Here is an 18,899-nt window from a genome sequence, read left to right as displayed (position 1 = left end):
TAGTTTGCATTTGCACACTGTTACCTATAACCCAATATGCGTTTGAGTCGTCCAGGGTCAGAAAACTGCCGTAGAGGGCGTAGGGTAGGTTAAAATCAAAACAATTTGAAATGTTATATGCATGTTCAGAAATTGTAGTACATAGATGACATAATGTTGCATTATGATCGACGACATACATGTATGCATGGAGCTTGTAGCTATCATCACCAATGTGGCATCTACGTCCGATCATCTCGGTGATTTCTAAAACTGATTTATAGGTGAGTATTTTATGATTTGTAATAACATCGTCTGAGACATCCATGTTGAAACACAGGGAACCCAGGAACTATAATCAACTGTAATACGCAGTCTCTATGAGCGGGAGGGGGGGGGGGGTATCGGCTGGTATCTAGTGTAAGAAATAGACTATATAAAATAGTCTATAGTAAATGTCAGAATGTGTTGGACATGACAGTGTATCCTTGCTGCATTGTGATGTAGGCCATAAAAATTAAAATTAAAATCATGTATTGCAAAATGAACATACCGGTAACACCAAAAAAGTTATGAATTTGATTCATCTATTTACCTAACTGTTTTGTTGGAAAAATGTGTTGTTAAATTAATATAATTGTAAAATGAGTTTAAACTTAGAATACAATCATTCTATACATGTACTTTAATTTTATTGTTAATTAATTTTGCGAGGCCCAAAACACTGAATTGCATCAAATTTGTGTCATATGGGCTGAGGCACTGATTACTGAATTGCATCACATTTGTATTATAGGGAATCCAACACATGTTGCATTCAAACTCCAATTCCACTCACTATTACTATAGATACAGATAATTTGATGGATATCTCATATATGAAATTTGACCGTTAATTACGTTAGATATGCTTGGACCAGTTACATTAAAAGTTTAGACTTACACCAAAAATCTGATTCATATCAACATACTCCTTAGTGCTGGTAATTAATTTACTGTCATATATTTATATCACCTGTTAATTAATTAAGAGGCATTGTCCATATCACCGGTTTATTATTTTACAGCCTTTTTTATTATTAGAATAGAATAAAGCTCTCATACATGGACGTTTCTGAGATATAAAGTCATACCCAAAATAAAAGGCGCAGAGGAGACACTTTATCATTGGGAGGACTTTATATCCACAAGATTGCGTGTTGCATTTATAGTGAGTCCTTTAAACAATTCTTCATGAAATTGTAATTGAGCAGAGGAATCAAGGCCTTATTTTTAAATGGATTATGCTTTGAAACTTTTACAACATTTATTACACAATTCAAATTTTGTAGTCATTGTTGTCATAAAATTCTTGTACTGAAATTGTGGCAGAAGGACATCAAAACATCGAATAAAATCATGTTCCAGATAGCTCAATGGGAAGCATGTCTGTCACTTCACTCATTGTATGAGCTCTAGCTAAGTTTGAACCCAGCCTTTGTGGTTTCTTCATCTTTACAAGTGTTATTCAGAAATAAGAAAGTATAATTGACAATTCATTAATGTCAGTGAAACCTGTTTTCATATTAATTAAATATTTAATACTAAGCCATTTTATAACGGACAAACTGATCACATTTATAATCTTCACTATATAATATGGGAACAAAATTTGTCTTGTCGCTCTGTCTCAAGTTTCATAGATCGGTGATTGTCCCATACTTTTTAAACTGATAGAACACTGTCCTTCATAGATGTATTTTATTTCTGATGAGGTAATAGTGTTTACATTACACTTACCATTTCTATCCTTATTACGTCAATTTCATGATGGCAGATATTGATATCAGCTGTATCTATCATTGTCATTGCAAGAACATTGTAATCCTAAAATATAACACTTTAATATTTGTATTTCTTCCATTGAACTCATGAAAGAAAAGAACTTGACCAATCACAAAGCTTTGAACAACTTGACCAATCACAAAGCTTTGAACAACTTGACCAATCACAAAGCTTTGAACAACTTGACCAATCACAAAGCTTTGAAAAACTTGACCAATCACAGAGCTTTGAACAACTTGACCAATCACAAAGCTTTGAACAACTTGACTAATCACAAAGCTTTGAACAACTTGGCCAATCACAAAGCTTTGAACAACTTGACCAATCACAAAGCTTTGAACAACTTGACCAATCACAAAGCTTTGAACAACTTGACCAATCACAAAGCTTTGAACAACTTGACCAATCACAAAGCTTTGAACAACTTGACCAATCACGAAGCTTTGAACAACTTGACCAATCACAGCGCTTTGAAAGTTGGTAAATATCACCTGTATCTAATATTTTTTTGATTAATGATTAAAAGAAACCCGCAATGACTCATGGGTAATAGGTGTTTAGGGGTATTGTTAAGAGACGACTGTCACATAAATAACTGTCTCAGCTGGCTACTATACTGTATTTTTAAGACTATCAATCTATAGAAAAGTTTTATATATTAGCCTTCCACTTTCTAAATTCAGTTGCCTACTCCAAAACTTTTGTGAAACCCCTTGGTGTTACCAGATGTCTTCTATAGCCATAACCAATGACACGGTCATGTGAGGTGTGCCCTCAGCGGTGTGCCCTCAGCGGTGTTCCAAACCCAATAGTGAGGTCTGATGCCGTTCGACCAGCGAGGACGCTATTCACGCCTACATGTCAGGCTACTATAGCCAATAAAATCATTTTTGAATTTAAAAAAAAAGATGTGGTTTTTCTGGTGTGCAATCTCTGTATTGAGGGATGAATGTTTTTCAAATAGTTTATAATTTTTAATTACAAAATGTTCACACCATCTTGAATTTTACTGTATTTAAGCTTATTTGGTAAATACAGTGAATGTGCATTTATTTTTAGTACATGGAATATAGCTTGGATAGTGACGTTAATTATGGCTAGACTCTGGAAGAAATTGGTGATTTTCGCATTGGCAGCTTTTGTTGTAACAGTTTATATTGTGGTTAGTATCTGGAATTATTTAACAGTGCCTGTCAACGTCGGTATCCACAGGAATGACCATCAACCGCCATTTCCTGGAAACACTGCAGATAACATTTGGTGGTTTGTACAGGTATGTTTTACTTTAAACTAAGTTTGTTATTACCGGTATATAAAAAAAAAATTAAATATAATTTTTTTTAAATGTTAAGTATACATATTTAAACTCAGGAAACCTTACAGTGCACCCAGAGCATTGAGCATTACCCATACTATTTTACATGTACATTTAGCTCTCTTGACATCCATTACCAAGGAAAGCCCCCCCCCCACCACCACCACCACCACCACCACCACCTCACAGTGCACATATATACGACACAACACCCATACAACTTCACCAGAGAACACATACCACACCCATACCACATTTTAGGAGGTATACCAACATGATGATATATATTACATGAGTGTGTGTGTTTTTATCAAGATTTCTGACATACATCTAAATGAGATGGAGAGCAGTTCAAGATATCATCATCTACAACATTTCTGTATGAAATACATAGACATTATTCAACCCAAGTTAGTATTGGTTACTGGTAAGTCAAGTTTTTTGTACATGGTATTTTTAGAATGTGTATAAAGGTATGCTAGTGTAGATCTGTTTAATAATTTGCATGTTTTTTTTATTTATATTACTTACAATAAATTAATAATATATTAAATCATGTGAAAATCACTACAAATTGTACTGTAGATCAGTGTTAGAAATGTTAGTACAGAAACTAGTTGTTGCAATTCGCTTATTTGTTCAACTAAATGAATCTTGATACCACTCCTATCATTAATTAAGTTTTCCCCAAAAATAAATAGCACTGAAACAATGTTTAATTTTAACTTCTGTCATTAAATTGCATGGTCTACAATGTGTTAAATCTGGTAGTATCAGTGTCATAGGACATTCTGATTGTCACTTATGCTGACAGGAATGGAAAAAAAATTAAATTGTAGTACAATTTTACCAGTGACAATTATAACTTTTTCAACGCATATACTTTGGTTGTCTAATAAAGTGTTGTTTCATCTAGTGTTTTGATAATTGATATTTTGTGTTATTCTTTCAGGAGATTTGACTGATTCTATGTATAAAGGTCACGTCAGACAAAGAAAAATAGATTGGCAAAAGTATAGACAAATTCTAGAAGACACTGGAGTGGTGAACAAAACAGTTTGGTTGGATGTGAGAGGAAATCATGGTGAGTTGATGTCACTGAGTGGCAGTGTTAATAATTTTATTAATATAACATGTACCTGACAGAGAAAACAATTCTAGTATTTAGCTTTCAGTAAAACCTATACAGATGTTTTTGAAAGTTTTATGAATGCAGTCTTCTTCATTTAATAGTATATAATATTTTGGATGTCACACTTGATGGCGATCAATCACACAGGAAAAAATTTCATGTTTTTGCTGTCATTTTGGGACGTTATATTACTTAGTTATGACTGAAGCAGAAAAAGATGTATAATTAGAAGTTATTCATGGCTAATACTGAAGATAACACATACTATTGATATTTTTTTAGCACCGCTGTCGATGCTGATTAATTTTCTCGACTTCTTGTTGAAAACCACAAGTTTGATTGCTTCAATATTATACATATATGTACTACAGGTGGTCCTCTTATAGAATGGTTCATTTCATGATGATATCTTCAATTTTCTAATTTTGATGAATATTTTTGGTAAAAAGTGATATTTTCGACTTCTTGTTGAAAATAGCAAGTCTGATTGTTTTGATACTATACATATAAGGACCTCTCTCAGATTTGTTCATTTTCTAATGATATCTTCAGTTCTTTAATTGAAATGTGCATTGCTAACAGCGGAGCTATCTCAGCCGAGAAGCTGCTTGTTTAGACAATAGCACAAGGAAAAATATTTTAATATTTCTTCAGCAATATCACACATTATTTCTGCTATTAGCTATGCATGTTTATTATTGTTGTAGGATACACTAATATTTGATATTGAGTGCTATACATAGGTGGATCCCAAGCCTGAAATAATGACATTTACAATTCAGGAGAATTGTTTTTAGTACTGTACGTTTGCTGAAATTCTTACCATTATTTGGTGCTTGTAAATCTGACTACCGCATGGGTATATATAATTATATTTTATTTCAGGATGAGTGTGAAAATAACCCATAATAATATAAACATATATATTAGAACAAACAAAACAAAAATAGAACATTGATAATATAACAAGTATCTATACGATAAACGTATCTTTGTAACGGTATGTACGTCAGAGCATAACATTGTTTTAATCAATGCATTCTAATTGGTGAGCAGATGGTTAGAATACAATAAGTTTCACCACAGAGTACCGTTACCAAAAGTAAGAATAGTTCGTAAAACAAACATATCACTACAATGTTTAATGATAAGCTAGTCTGAAGGAATTTAATGATTTACAATTGTGCTATGACTATAACTGGGAGCAATACAAATTTGTGCAAAAAGAGCTAAATAATGATACTTTCACATGACTAGTGCAATTACTAAATTTTCTGATTAAAGAGTTTGCCCTGGCATGAAGACTTTTCGTTTGACTTTTAATATTTAGGTTATCGTCGTAAAAAGAATCAGATCAAACATAACCCAATTGTGTGTTACTATAGAGACCATCAAGATACACAATTGTCTTCTTGAAGGCAGAATGTTCATTTTTTCTTTTGGTAATAAATAATATCATTGAATGTATTTCTTTAATAGAACTTTATCATCAGCATACATGCAATGGTTCATGTTAAGTCCGCCAAGGTTACTAAGCTGTAAGTACTAAGTACTAAGCTGGACTATATATACATTAAAAAGTAAAGGTGCCTGACACCATTATTCATGGTAAAAGGTGTAGAAATTGCAGAATCCCATTTACGATACCAGATCGTTAAAATATACAATGTAAACCTGGTAGATGAGCTTAAAACATGATCAGTGATTGACTTTGTCAAATACCTAATAGATGCATCCAAAAAGCACACATTTCTGTTCATACTATCTTTGTGATTACATTGATCTCTGGTTAGTTAATCACTGGGCAGCCTTTGCTGTTAATTTTTGTTAATTGTCTCAAATTAAAAAAGTTATATAGAATTATTGATTATTCAAGCATCGAAACAGGGCACCCTGTAGTGTTTTGTTTGATGTCCAAAGTTCTAGTGTTGAATCAGGTTCATTACAGTTTTTATGTGTGCCGGTATTTAATATTGTCTAAAATTGGATTTAGATGGCTACATGTTGTTTGTTATACTTTGTTTTTTGTGTGTGTTTTTTTCTAGATGTGTATGATGTGATCTCTGCTGACAGTAACCAACACTTTTACAGGTGAGTACACCTCTTAATATTGAGACAAACATTAAACAGATATATACCGGATTTGGCTGATACCCCGCCCATCCTAAACCCCGCCCATGGGCGATGTTTCAAATAGTGAGCGATGTTTTGGTCCACACATTGCCTGACTGAACCAACAAACATTTTTACAGACCCCAATTTTCCCGTCCGACATCTTGTATCGAGCGTGCTATTTCAAATATGACGCTAAAATAATTCACTGTGAAGCCGAAAAGCATTAAAAACTTCAATAAAGCCAATGCTGTATACGAATTGTTGTTGCGTATTATTACACTCAAATAAAGTCTACGCTTGAAAAGAATGTTATTTCTGAAGTTTAAAATATCCAAGCCTTCCTGGTTCAAGCCTCTTGGTTGTTATCAGTAATGTTTAATCTTTGTCTGTATCGCATTCCAGACGAAAAGTCGGTAAACAAGAAATGGGCGAACTAAAATGTCTCCTGCGTGTCACATGCGACATGATTATTAAAAAACACAGAGTTAAGTGGTCATGTACATTCTATAAAGCTAACCTTGTACACATAATCTTGTACTGACGTGTTTTTTCTCCAAAAAAGACGCTCTCTTTCAGTTAACCCCCAGTTAGCTCTTCGCGTTCATGGTATTTGTGAGAGTTGAAAGATTTTTTGAACACATAACAAGTAACTATATTGATTTGCGTCAAGCTGGATGGCCCGAAATTAAATATCAGTGCGTGAACTATGGAGGTGATTGCCCAATGCCGCACGTAATTCAAATGCGAGTTCAGTCGAAATGTACGTGAATATTGCGATCGGAGTGCGCTGTCCAGAGTTTATTATATTATGGTAAAATTTAACTTGACGCATGGTATGGTTTATATTACATGTTCACTTCATTTCGAATAAAAAAATTACCATTGGAACATCGATGAATCAAAAGTATTTAAAATATTTTCTCGACTTTCCGTAGATACCCGACTACTATCATTTTTAATGATTTAAATGCGCCAATGTTTATGTTTGCGTAATTATTATGAATGCAATGCATTATCAAGTCGGTAATATTGAAATATTCACAGACCCAATACCCCGGGTCAGCATCCTAACAATAGAAAAAATTAACTTGAGTTTGCGTAATTATCATGAAAGCAATACATTACAAAGTTGAAATATTCAGAGCTGGTACAATATTGTAAACAATTTTGCGTAATTAGAAACGCAGTGCACTAAGTAAACGACGTTGATATATTCAAAGCCAGTACAGAGTTGCATACAAGTTGCGTAATTACAGTACCGTCGGATATAATAACAATTTTACTAGATCGACGCGCAGGCCGCAAAAAAAAAAGGTTGCTAAGGTAACGCGCCAGTTCAGCGCGTGACTTGGGGTCAAACTTCGGTCAACACACACTTGATGCCAGCATAACCGCGCAGCAAGTTTCGCAAAGAAGTACTTCAAGTTCAATTGCGTCCCAAAATTATGTCGCTAATCACTCAGTTGTCGCAGCGTGTGTTGTGTCATATCCATGATGCACTCCGTTTCGACTTTGACTTGCTTTTCCTTCTTAGTGCATGTTCTTGTTCACGTAAAATGCGACATCTCACCAATGTATTAAAACACTTTGAATTTATACTTTGCATGATTATATTTGGTCAACGCAAAACATTATTTTTTCTAGACCACTTCTATCAACGCAGGGTTATTTTTTCAGACAAGATGGGCCTCATAATATCTGCCAAAAGATCGCCCAGGCGATCTTTTGGTCCACATTTTTCTAAAAAAAAATCGAATCCTCCATAAGATCGCCCAGGGCGGGGTATCAGCCGAATCCGGTAGATGTATATATATCTAAATATACAATGATATACCCTTGAGCAATTGAAAAAATCCTTCTCTAAGAAACTAAATCAATTTATCTTCTAGAAATTTCTCTCATCGTGGACGGCAAGGTGAATCCCATTTCCTGTATCAAGTCAAGTCATCTTTTGGAATATATTCTTTCATCTATATTAATGCTGTAAGATTACCTGCATCAAAAATACCATTTAATTTCTTTGGTTATCTCAATAAAGTAAGTTTAACAAGGTGATGGTCAAATTTGCAAAAAATGTGTTCATAAAGATTGATTTTCTCACAATCCAATGCATTCTCTCAATGGCAAGCACGGATGTGAGTTTTGATATTGACGCTATCTGCACTACATAGCAACTTTGATTTGTGGAATTTCCAATGATATTTTCCATTCATTCTAGGAATTACCTAGTTAAACTTTGATCAGCATGTCTTTGTTTTTACTCATTAATCTGTAAACGATCATTAAACAATCAAAGTCATCATTTTTTTTTTGTATTTTTTCTATATCTATTTGAAACATGGAATAGTGTGATTCATTAAACCTTCTGAATGCAAAATTTATTGTTTCCATAGAAATTTAGTGCAACAGATTTTCACTTTTCTAATTAAATTTCTGCCATTTCAGTTTATTTTGGAGCAAATAGACATAATTTCCCAATGGCTACAGGTCTTGATGAAACTAGTGAAAAAATGTTGTTTGTATACCACTGCAGTCATTGTCTATTATTATAAAAATATTGAATACTTAAAAACGCATTATTTTATTCAAAAAAGTGTATTCAAAAGTATGTGATGATTAGAAATTTACAAATATCATTCTTACATATATTCTTGCAACACATATTTCTAGATCAACTTCTTCAGATTTTATATTCACAATTAAAAAATGCAGTTTTTGCATCTGGTCATTATTAATAAATTTTTTTCATTCCATGGATTGGTCTGTCAATTGTTGTTAAACTTCTGGACACTGTGGGTTATTTACCAACGCTTCACTTTGGAAATTATATCAATATGTTGATAATTATATCTACTGGTATTCTAGGATGATGTTACTGTACTACAAGAAATGAAAAGTCAGACAAAAGACAGTAATGCAGTTATTTACTATGGTCACTTTCCTTCATCATTTATTGTCAGTGATGATCCAGGACTGTCCACAATAATGAGGTAATCCAATCTACACTGATCTTTCTATAGCTTTTTTGTACCAGTATGTTCAATACATATAGGTTTGATATATTACAGTGATGGTATTGCTTTCTTATACCAGTATGTTCAATACATATAGGTTTGATATATTACAGTGATGGTATTGCTTTCTTGTACCAGTATGTTCAATACATATAGGTTTGTTATATTACAGTGATGGTATTGCTTTCTTGTACCAGTATGTTCAATACATATAGGTTTGTTATATTACAATGATGGTATTGCTTTCTTGTACCAGTATGTTCAATACATATAGGTTTGTTATATTACAGTGATGGTATTGCTTTCTTGTACCAGTATGTTCAATACATATAGGTTTGTTATATTACAGTGATGGTATTGCTTTCTTATACCAGTATGTTCAATACATATAGGTTTGTTATATTACAGTGATGGTATTGCTTTCTTATACCAGTATGTTCAATACATATAGGTTTGTTATATTACAGTGATGGTATTGCTTTCTTATACCAGTATGTTAAATACATATAGGTTTGTTATATTACAGTGATGGTATTGCTTTCTTATACCAGTATGTTCAATACATATAGGTTTGTTATATTACAGTGATGGTATTGCTTTCTTGTACCAGTCTGTTCAATACATATAGGTTTGTTATATTACAGTGATGGTATTGCTTTCTTGTACCAGTATGTTCAATACATATAGGTTTGTTATATTACAGTGATGGTATTGCTTTCTTATACCAGTATGTTCAATACATATAGGTTTGTTATATTACAGTGATGGTATTGCTTTCTTGTACCAGTATGTTCAATACATATAGGTTTGTTATATTACAGTGATGGTATTGCTTTCTTGTACCAGTATGTTCAATACATATAGGTTTGTTATATTACAGTGATGGTATTGCTTTCTTGTACCAGTATGTTAAATACATATAGGTTTGTTATATTACAGTGATGGTATTGCTTTCTTATACCAGTATGTTCAATACATATAGGTTTGTTATATTACAGTGATGGTATTGCTTTCTTATACCAGTATGTTCAATACATATAGGTTTGTTATATTACAGTGATGGTATTGCTTTCTTATACCAGTATGTTCAATACATATAGGTTTGTTATATTACAGTGATGGTATTGCTTTCTTGTAACAGTATGTTCAATACATATAGGTTTGTTATATTACAGTGATGGTATTGCTTTCTTGTACCAGTATGTTCAATACATATAGGTTTGTTATATTACAGTGATGGTATTGCTTTCTTGTACCAGTATGTTCAATACATATAGGTTTGTTATATTACAGTGATGGTATTGCTTTCTTATACCAGTATGTTCAATACATATAGGTTTGTTATATTACAGTGATGGTATTGCTTTCTTATACCAGTATGTTCAATACATATAGGTTTGTTATATTACAGTGATGGTATTGCTTTCTTGTAACAGTATGTTCAATACATATAGATTTGATATATTACAGAGATGGTATTGCTTTCTTGTACCAGTATGTTCATTACATATAGATTTGATATATTACAGTGATGGTATTGCTTTCTTGTACCAGTATGTTCAATACATATAGGTTTGTTATATTACAGTGATGGTATTGCTTTCTTGTACCAGTATGTTCAATACATATAGGTTTGTTATATTACAGTGATGGTATTGCTTTCTTATACCAGTATGTTCAATACATATAGGTTTGTTATATTACAGTGATGGTATTGCTTTCTTGTACCAGTATGTTCAATACATATAGGTTTGTTATATTGCAGTGATGGTATTGCTTTCTTATACCAGTATGTTCAATACATATAGGTTTGTTATATTACAGTGATGGTATTGCTTTCTTATACCAGTATGTTCAATACATATAGGTTTGTTATATTACAGTGATGGTATTGCTTTCTTGTACCAGTATGTTCAATACATATAGGTTTGTTATATTACAGTGATGGTATTGCTTTCTTGTACCAGTATGTTCAATACATATAGGTTTGTTATATTACAGTGATGGTATTGCTTTCTTATACCAGTATGTTCAATACATATAGGTTTGTTATATTACAGTGATGGTATTGCTTTCTTGTACCAGTATGTTCAATACATATAGGTTTGTTATTTACAGTGATGGTATTGCTTTCTTGTACCAGTATGTTCAATACATATATGTTTGTTATATTACAGTGATGGTATTGCTTTCTTATACCAGTATGTTCAATACATATAGGTTTGTTATATTACAGTGATGGTATTGCTTTCTTGTACAAGTATGTTCAATACATATAGGTTTGTTATATTACAGTGATGGTATTGCTTTCTTGTACCAGTATGTTCAATACATATATGTTTGTTATATTACAGTGATGGTATTGCTTTCTTATACCAGTATGTTCAATACATATAGGTTTGTTTTATTACAGTGATGGTATTGCTTTCTTGAGTGGTCATTTGCATGATGTGTATGGCTATGTAAAAGATTTGAAATGTTTGCAAAGAAGTGGAACTCTGGAATTAGAGTTAGCAGATTGGAGAGAGTCTAGAAAGTAAGTTCACTATTGCCTGGGTACAAAGCATTAAATGAAAGGAAATTGAGTTCACCATGTCTGTTTGTCTGTCTGCTCAGCTGAGATGTCATCATTTCATGCATTTTTCAACGCAAACAGAGAGAACATCTACAACACTGCATGCATTATGGGGCTTTATGTCATTGTAAGAAACTCCTTGTACATTTTATGCAAATTACTATCATCACGACATCTGTTGGGTCATTAACTTTCTTTTGTTACAAATGTTTACCAAACAAAAATTCTAACAAAAGTTTTGATATGACCTCCTAACTGCTCTTCTAGCAACTTTGGTATAAATTTTTGTTGTCAACAAACATTGCCAAATACTTTTCCGGACACAACATTGGCCATTTTTTTTTCAGAAGTCAACTATAGGATTGGGAGAGGAGGGTATGAATTTATAAGATTTAAACCTTAATATCTTATTGATGTTGACATGGTGATGGTGTTTTTTCAAAACTAAAAGCATATTAAGTATTGTAACCAATTAACAATGTTAAATAATATATTTTTAATTAACTAATCAGTTTTATTGTACAGTTTATCAAATTTTTAACAAAGAATTTAACTGCACATTATTTTAATTAGCATGCAATTTATTCTCAACCCTGAGACAGTTTTCTGGGGAGAGCACCGGAATCTATATTTACTTATCAATTTTTATTTTCAGATATCGTATTATAGCATTTGATCATGATCTTTTATCTTTTGTGGATGTGTCATATTATGATGAATTTCCAGTTATTTTAATAACCAACCCCAAAGATGCACACTTCATGGCACACAAACATGAACCGCTTGGACGGATCAACAAATCAACACATATAAGGTATTTAAAAATAGTTTGTAATAATTTATATATAATAAATATTAAGCATTTTTTGAATCATTATCACAAGTTATTCCCAGCATGCATTGTTGTCAAACTAATATTGATAGAAATATTTCCTTTTATAAACTTGACAGATTTTTGGTGTTTTCACCTCATAAAATTCAATTTGCCAGAGTAGAGATAGATGGTGTTTTGATTGGCAATGCTGAACATGTGAATGGTCCTTTATATGTTATGAAATGGAATACATCACTGTATCAGAATGGCATTCATACAATTACAATCATGACAATGGTAAAATTGCATTCTTATTATTATTAATATTAAATTGTTATGCACATCTACAACCATTGGTAGGTACCCACTTCAACCTGGTCAACTGTGTTTGAAGTTCTGTGCAAGGACCCAAGTAGTTGGGTAGATGTGTTCATAGTTATTGTCACAAAAGTTGTTTTTCTGATTCGTTTTTTGTAATTGAAAATTGAATTTGTAAGTTTCGAAAAACCCAACCTACTTCTGAAGTAAAATATGCATTTTGTCACATGAACACTGGAACATGCATTATGTTGCATGAACACTGGAACATGCATTATATCGCATGAACACTAAAACATGCATTATGTTGCATGAACACTAAAACATGCATTATGTCGCATTAACACTGGAACATGTATTATTTCGCATGAACACTGGAACATGCATTATGTTGCATGAACACTAAAACATGCATTATGTCGCATGAACACTGAAACATGCATTATATCGCATGAACACTGGAACATGCATTATGTCGCATGAACACTCAACATGCATTATGTTGCATGAACACTGGAACATGCATTATGTTGCATGGACACTGGGACATGCACTATGTTGCATGAACACTAGAACATGCATTATATCGCATGAACACGGGAACATACATTATGTCACATGAACACTGGAACATGCATTATGTCGCATGAACACTGGAACATGCATTATGTCGCATGAACACTGGAACATGCATTATGTCACATGAACACTAAAACATGCATTTGGTCACATGAACATTATAACATGCATTATGTCACATGAACACTGGAACATGTATTATGTTGCATGAACACTAAAACATGCATTATATCGCATGAACACTGGAACATGCATTATGTCGCATGAATACTGGAACATGCATTATGTCGCATGAACACTGGAACATGTATTATGTTGCATGAACACTAAACATGCATTATATCGCATGAACACGAACATGCATTATGTTGCACGAACACTGGAACATGCATTATGTTGCATGAACACTAAACATGCATTATATTGCATGAACACTGGCACATGCATTATGTTGCATGAACACTGGAACATGCATTATGTCGCATAAATGCTGGAACATGCATTATGTCGCATGAACACTGGAACATGCATTATGTCGCATGAACACTGGAACATGCATTATGTCACATGAACACTGGAACATGCATTATGTCGCATTAACACTGGAACATGCATTATGTCGCATGAACACTGAAACATGCATTATATCGCATGAACACTGGAACATGCATTATGTCGCATGAACACTCAACATGCATTATGTTGCATGAACACTGGAACATGTATTATGTTGCATGGACACTGGGACATGCACTATGTTGCATGAACACTAGAACATGCATTATATCGCATGAACACGGGAACATACATTATGTCACATGAACACTGGAACATGCATTATGTCGCATGAACACTGGAACATGCATTATGTCGCATGAACACTGGAACATGCATTATGTCACATGAACACTAAAACATGCATTTGGTCACATGAACATTATAACATGCATTATGTCACATGAACACTGGAACATGTATTATGTTGCATGAACACTAAAACATGCATTATATCGCATGAACACTGGAACATACATTATGTTGCATGAATACTGGAACATGCATTATGTCGCATGAACACTGGAACATGTATTATGTTGCATGAACACTAAACATGCATTATATCGCATGAACACGAACATGCATTATGTTGCACGAACACTGGAACATGCATTATGTTGCATGAACACTAAACATGCATTATATCGCATGAACACTGGCACATGCATTATGTTGCATGAACACTGGAACATGCATTATGTCGCATAAATGCTGGAACATGCATTATGTCGCATGAACACTCAACATGCATTATGTTGCATGAACACTGGAACATGCATTATGTTGCATGGACACTGGGACATGCACTATGTTGCATGAACACTAGAACATGCATTATATCGCATGAACACGGGAACATACATTATGTCACATGAACACTGGAACATGCATTATGTCGCATGAACACTGGAACATGCATTATGTCGCATGAACACTGGAACATGCATTATGTCACATGAACACTAAAACATGCATTTGGTCACATGAACATTATAACATGCATTATGTCACATGAACACTGGAACATGTATTATGTTGCATGAACACTAAAACATGCATTATATCGCATGAACACTGGAACATACATTATGTTGCATGAATACTGGAACATGCATTATGTCGCATGAACACTGGAACATGTATTATGTTGCATGAACACTAAACATGCATTATATCGCATGAACACGAACATGCATTATGTTGCACGAACACTGGAACATGCATTATGTTGCATGAACACTAAACATGCATTATATCGCATGAACACTGGCACATGCATTATGTTGCATGAACACTGGAACATGCATTATGTCGCATAAATGCTGGAACATGCATTATGTCACATGAACACTGGAACATGCATTATGTCGCATGAACACTGGAACATGCATTATGTCACATGAACACTGGAACATGCATTATGTCTCATTAACACTGGAACATGCATTATGTCGCATGAACACTGGAACATGCATTATGTTGCATGAACACTAAAACATGCATTATATCTCATGAACACTGGAACATGCATTATGTTGCATGAACACTGGAACATGCATTATGTCGCATGAACACTGGAACATGCATTATGTTGCATGAACACTGGAACATGCATTATGTTGCATGAACACTAAACATGCATTATATCGCATGAACACTGGCACATGCATTATGTTGCATGGACACTGGAACATGCATTATGTCACATGAACACTAAACATGCATTTGGTTGCAGAATGTGAATCATCATTTGTAATTGTTATCCTTGTATTCAGGACACTGCTGGTAGAATTACAAAAGTTAATCAACTTTTTTCTTTGGATGGTCACCGCCCATTACAAAACATCATATCTTCATTTTTACTGATGACAGATATTGGTTTTCTGGTAAGTTTTTGTTGTGGTAGTTGCTTTTTGCTCAAGGTGTCTATCTTGTCATATTCAGTACACAGTCAGTGTAGAAAATTGTCATGACGACAAAAACAAAACCACAAAATGTCATCATTTCAATTCTAGAATATATTTCCAGTAAGTCACATGTGTTTATTAAGGAATTTGTAATGAATTGTTATTATAGATTAAGATGAATGAATTACATCACATTCTGTTTGTGCTACAGAACTCATCAGCTTAAGTGTTTCAATTTTACAGCTGAAAATGTGTTTTATAATCGGGATAACATTAACTCTAGTTCCACTTATACTGTTAAGAAAGTACACAACACCATCTCTATCAAGTAAGTGGGATAAGAACTGTTTTTATGTACAGTGGTGTTGTAATTGCATGTATAGTGCTTATAAATTTATAGACAATGGCACTTGTATTGATCATAATCTCCTGAACTGCAGAGAAGATAATTGTTCCATGTGTGAAAGTTCAATTGAGGTTTAAATTCAGTATTCTTTTTCTTATTTGATTCACATCAGTTGAGCTAAATCTGTACTTTGGAATGAACAAAGGAAGCCTGGACATTTGCACCTCTTTCTGCTCCACTGGTATAGGCAGAGGGGCATAAGGCTGAAAAGAGGTTGAGAGCCTTGTACATAACTTCATGCAAGCAGTGCCTGTGAATTGATCACAGTAAATTCCATCACACTTACTTAGTAATTCGGGTTTTAACAAACTCATGTTAATTAACCATGTACATAATATTAAATTTCTCTGTTTGTTAGATTTTCTATGGATTCCATTGGATAAATTCCCATTGCTGAGGGGACTATTCTTATTGGTCCATATTGATTGGCTTTATTACCTCATCATAGTTTTAGCATGTTGGAATTTTATGGGTGAGTATTATTATTATTGTGTCACCATACAACTCACCTGAGTTACCACACAACCCTCACCTATGTTACCACACAACCCTCACCTATGTTACCACACAACCCTCACCTATGTTACCACACAACTATCACCTATGTTACCACACATCCCTCTACTATGTTACCACACATCCCTCTACTATGTTACCACACAACCCTCACCTATGTTACCACACAACTATCACCTATGTTACCACACATCCCTCTACTATGTTACCACACATCCCTCTACTATGTTACCACACATCCCTCTACTATGTTACCACACAACTCTCACCTATGTTACCACACAACCCTCACCTATGTTACCACACAACTATCACCTATGTTACCACACATCCCTCTACTATGTTACCACACAACTATCACCTATGTTACCACACATCCCTCTACTATGTTACCACACAACTCTCACCTATGTTACCACACCACCCTCACCTATGTTACCACACAACTCTCACCTATGTTACCACACAACTCTCACCTATGTTACCACACATCCCTCACCTTTGTTACCACGGATCCCTCGCCAATGTTACCACACATCCCTCACCTATGTTACCACGCATCCCTCACCTATGTTACCACACATCCCTCACCTATGTTACCACGCATCCCTCACCTATGTTACCACACAGATTCTGATCTTTTGAGCTTTCGTACCTGTGTCATCACACAGCCCTTCGCCTATGTCACTAAATAACATTATATATTTGGTAATTTTTAGGACCATGGTTCATTGGTGAGATAGTAGAAGGTCATATAGGTTTTACTTGTCTCTATGGTTTTTATATCAACAGTGGATTATATTCTGATCCAATACAATATAGAGAATCTACCTACAGTGTAAGTTGACTCCTGTTTTACTGATATGTATATATATGTTAAGCCTGGCTAAGTTTATCTAATGAATATTTTTTTATCAAATTCTATTTCAGATGTTATACAGTTTGGTACCATTTATCTTTCATACAGCTCTACACCTGGAACTAATTTTTCCAGCTCGCCGCTCTGTGCTCATCTGCGGAAATCATCTCATTTCCTGGCTTGCATGGGGGATTAAGTTTGCTATTACACACATCTTGTTCCTCTATGCAACAGAATGGCTGCTCAATTACAGCAAGGCAATTATATTACAAAAGTTTGGTCTAATGGCTTTTATACTTTCTCCAAAATATCTCTGGGTAGTAGTCACAATGATTATTGTATATGTCATACTTTTAATACAATATGCGATAACAAAATTAAGTTTATTGAAAAAAATAGACCTACATATAAGGCAATTCATAAAAGTTCTGTGAAATTTGTTTGTATATTATATTTTATACAAACTAGCTCTTATCAAAGACATTTTAAGAGGCACTGTGTTTAATCAGCTCGATATCATTTATATATTCACAAAGTATCTGGAAAGAAGACAAACCTATCTATTTATCGACTTTAAAATAAGCTGACCCCTTCCTAAATGTACAACATATTAATTGTTATGTAGTTTGTGCTATTTTATGTACAACATATTCAAATGTGGTATTTTATTCTGAAGACTCATCTTGAAAATCATCTTAGACTTCATGAACATTCTCCAAAGAATAAATATTTTGTTTAATTGTTATTATGTGTCACATTTATATTACATCAAAATCATTGAGGGAAAAAAAAGTCATCAGGGAATGTGTTAAGTAAATTTTATTGATTAATAGTCAAACATGAGATAATCAAACCGGTGATTAAACTGCTGAGAATTTACATATACTCCACTCTTCTTGAACCATTATACCATATGGTGCCAATTGAAAGAAATTGTGAGTAGTCTAATATCTATTCAGTTATTGACATATTATCCCTAACAGAATCA

The 18,899-nt window shown here is 33.7% G+C and overlaps 1 protein-coding gene across 5 annotated transcripts; it reads left to right on the top strand.

The window, feature by feature from the left end:
- Positions 1-81: 81 nt before the first annotated feature.
- On the top strand, positions 82-18,656 carry LOC102807061 (transmembrane protein 62-like). Of its 5 annotated transcripts, none has more exons than XM_085507176.1 (15): positions 82-263; positions 2,863-3,076; positions 3,434-3,545; positions 4,074-4,202; positions 6,296-6,341; positions 8,255-8,402; positions 9,231-9,355; positions 11,793-11,915; positions 12,610-12,768; positions 12,906-13,065; positions 15,999-16,109; positions 16,374-16,458; positions 16,895-17,008; positions 17,772-17,890; positions 17,983-18,656. In XM_085507176.1, exons 2-15 carry the CDS (start codon positions 2,897-2,899, stop codon positions 18,343-18,345), a joined length of 1,974 nt encoding a protein of 657 aa, XP_085363302.1. In that variant the 5' UTR covers positions 82-263; positions 2,863-2,896; the 3' UTR covers positions 18,346-18,656. The 5 variants fall into 5 exon arrangements, with proteins under 5 accessions (XP_085363302.1, XP_085363296.1, XP_085363308.1 ...); XM_085507170.1 differs by having other exon boundaries at positions 4,071-4,202; XM_085507172.1 differs by lacking the exon at positions 82-263 and adding an exon at positions 1,047-1,189 and having other exon boundaries at positions 4,071-4,202.
- The last annotated feature ends 243 nt before the right edge of the window (positions 18,657-18,899 follow it).

The sequence above is a fragment of the Saccoglossus kowalevskii genome, chromosome 2, assembly GCF_978046115.1.
Source record: "Saccoglossus kowalevskii chromosome 2, keSacKowa6.1, whole genome shotgun sequence".
In the NCBI taxonomy this organism is placed as follows: Eukaryota; Metazoa; Hemichordata; class Enteropneusta; family Harrimaniidae; genus Saccoglossus; species Saccoglossus kowalevskii.
The sequence above is the reverse complement of the archived record's forward strand: the minus strand, read 5'-3'. Positions and strand labels throughout refer to the sequence as shown.

What these genes read in the sequence shown, in the direction of transcription:
- LOC102807061 (XM_085507170.1), top strand. Translation starts at nt 2,897, where the DNA reads ATGGCTAGACTCTGGAAGAAATTGGTGATTTTCGCATTGGCAGCTTTT. An exon ending in GGATGTGAGAGGAAATCATG is followed by an intron (nt 4,203 to 6,295) that starts GTGAGTTGATGT and finishes GTTTTTTTCTAG; the next exon opens with ATGTGTATGATGTGATCTCT. An exon ending in GATTGGAGAGAGTCTAGAAA is followed by an intron (nt 11,916 to 12,609) that starts GTAAGTTCACTA and finishes TTTTATTTTCAG; the next exon opens with ATATCGTATTATAGCATTTG.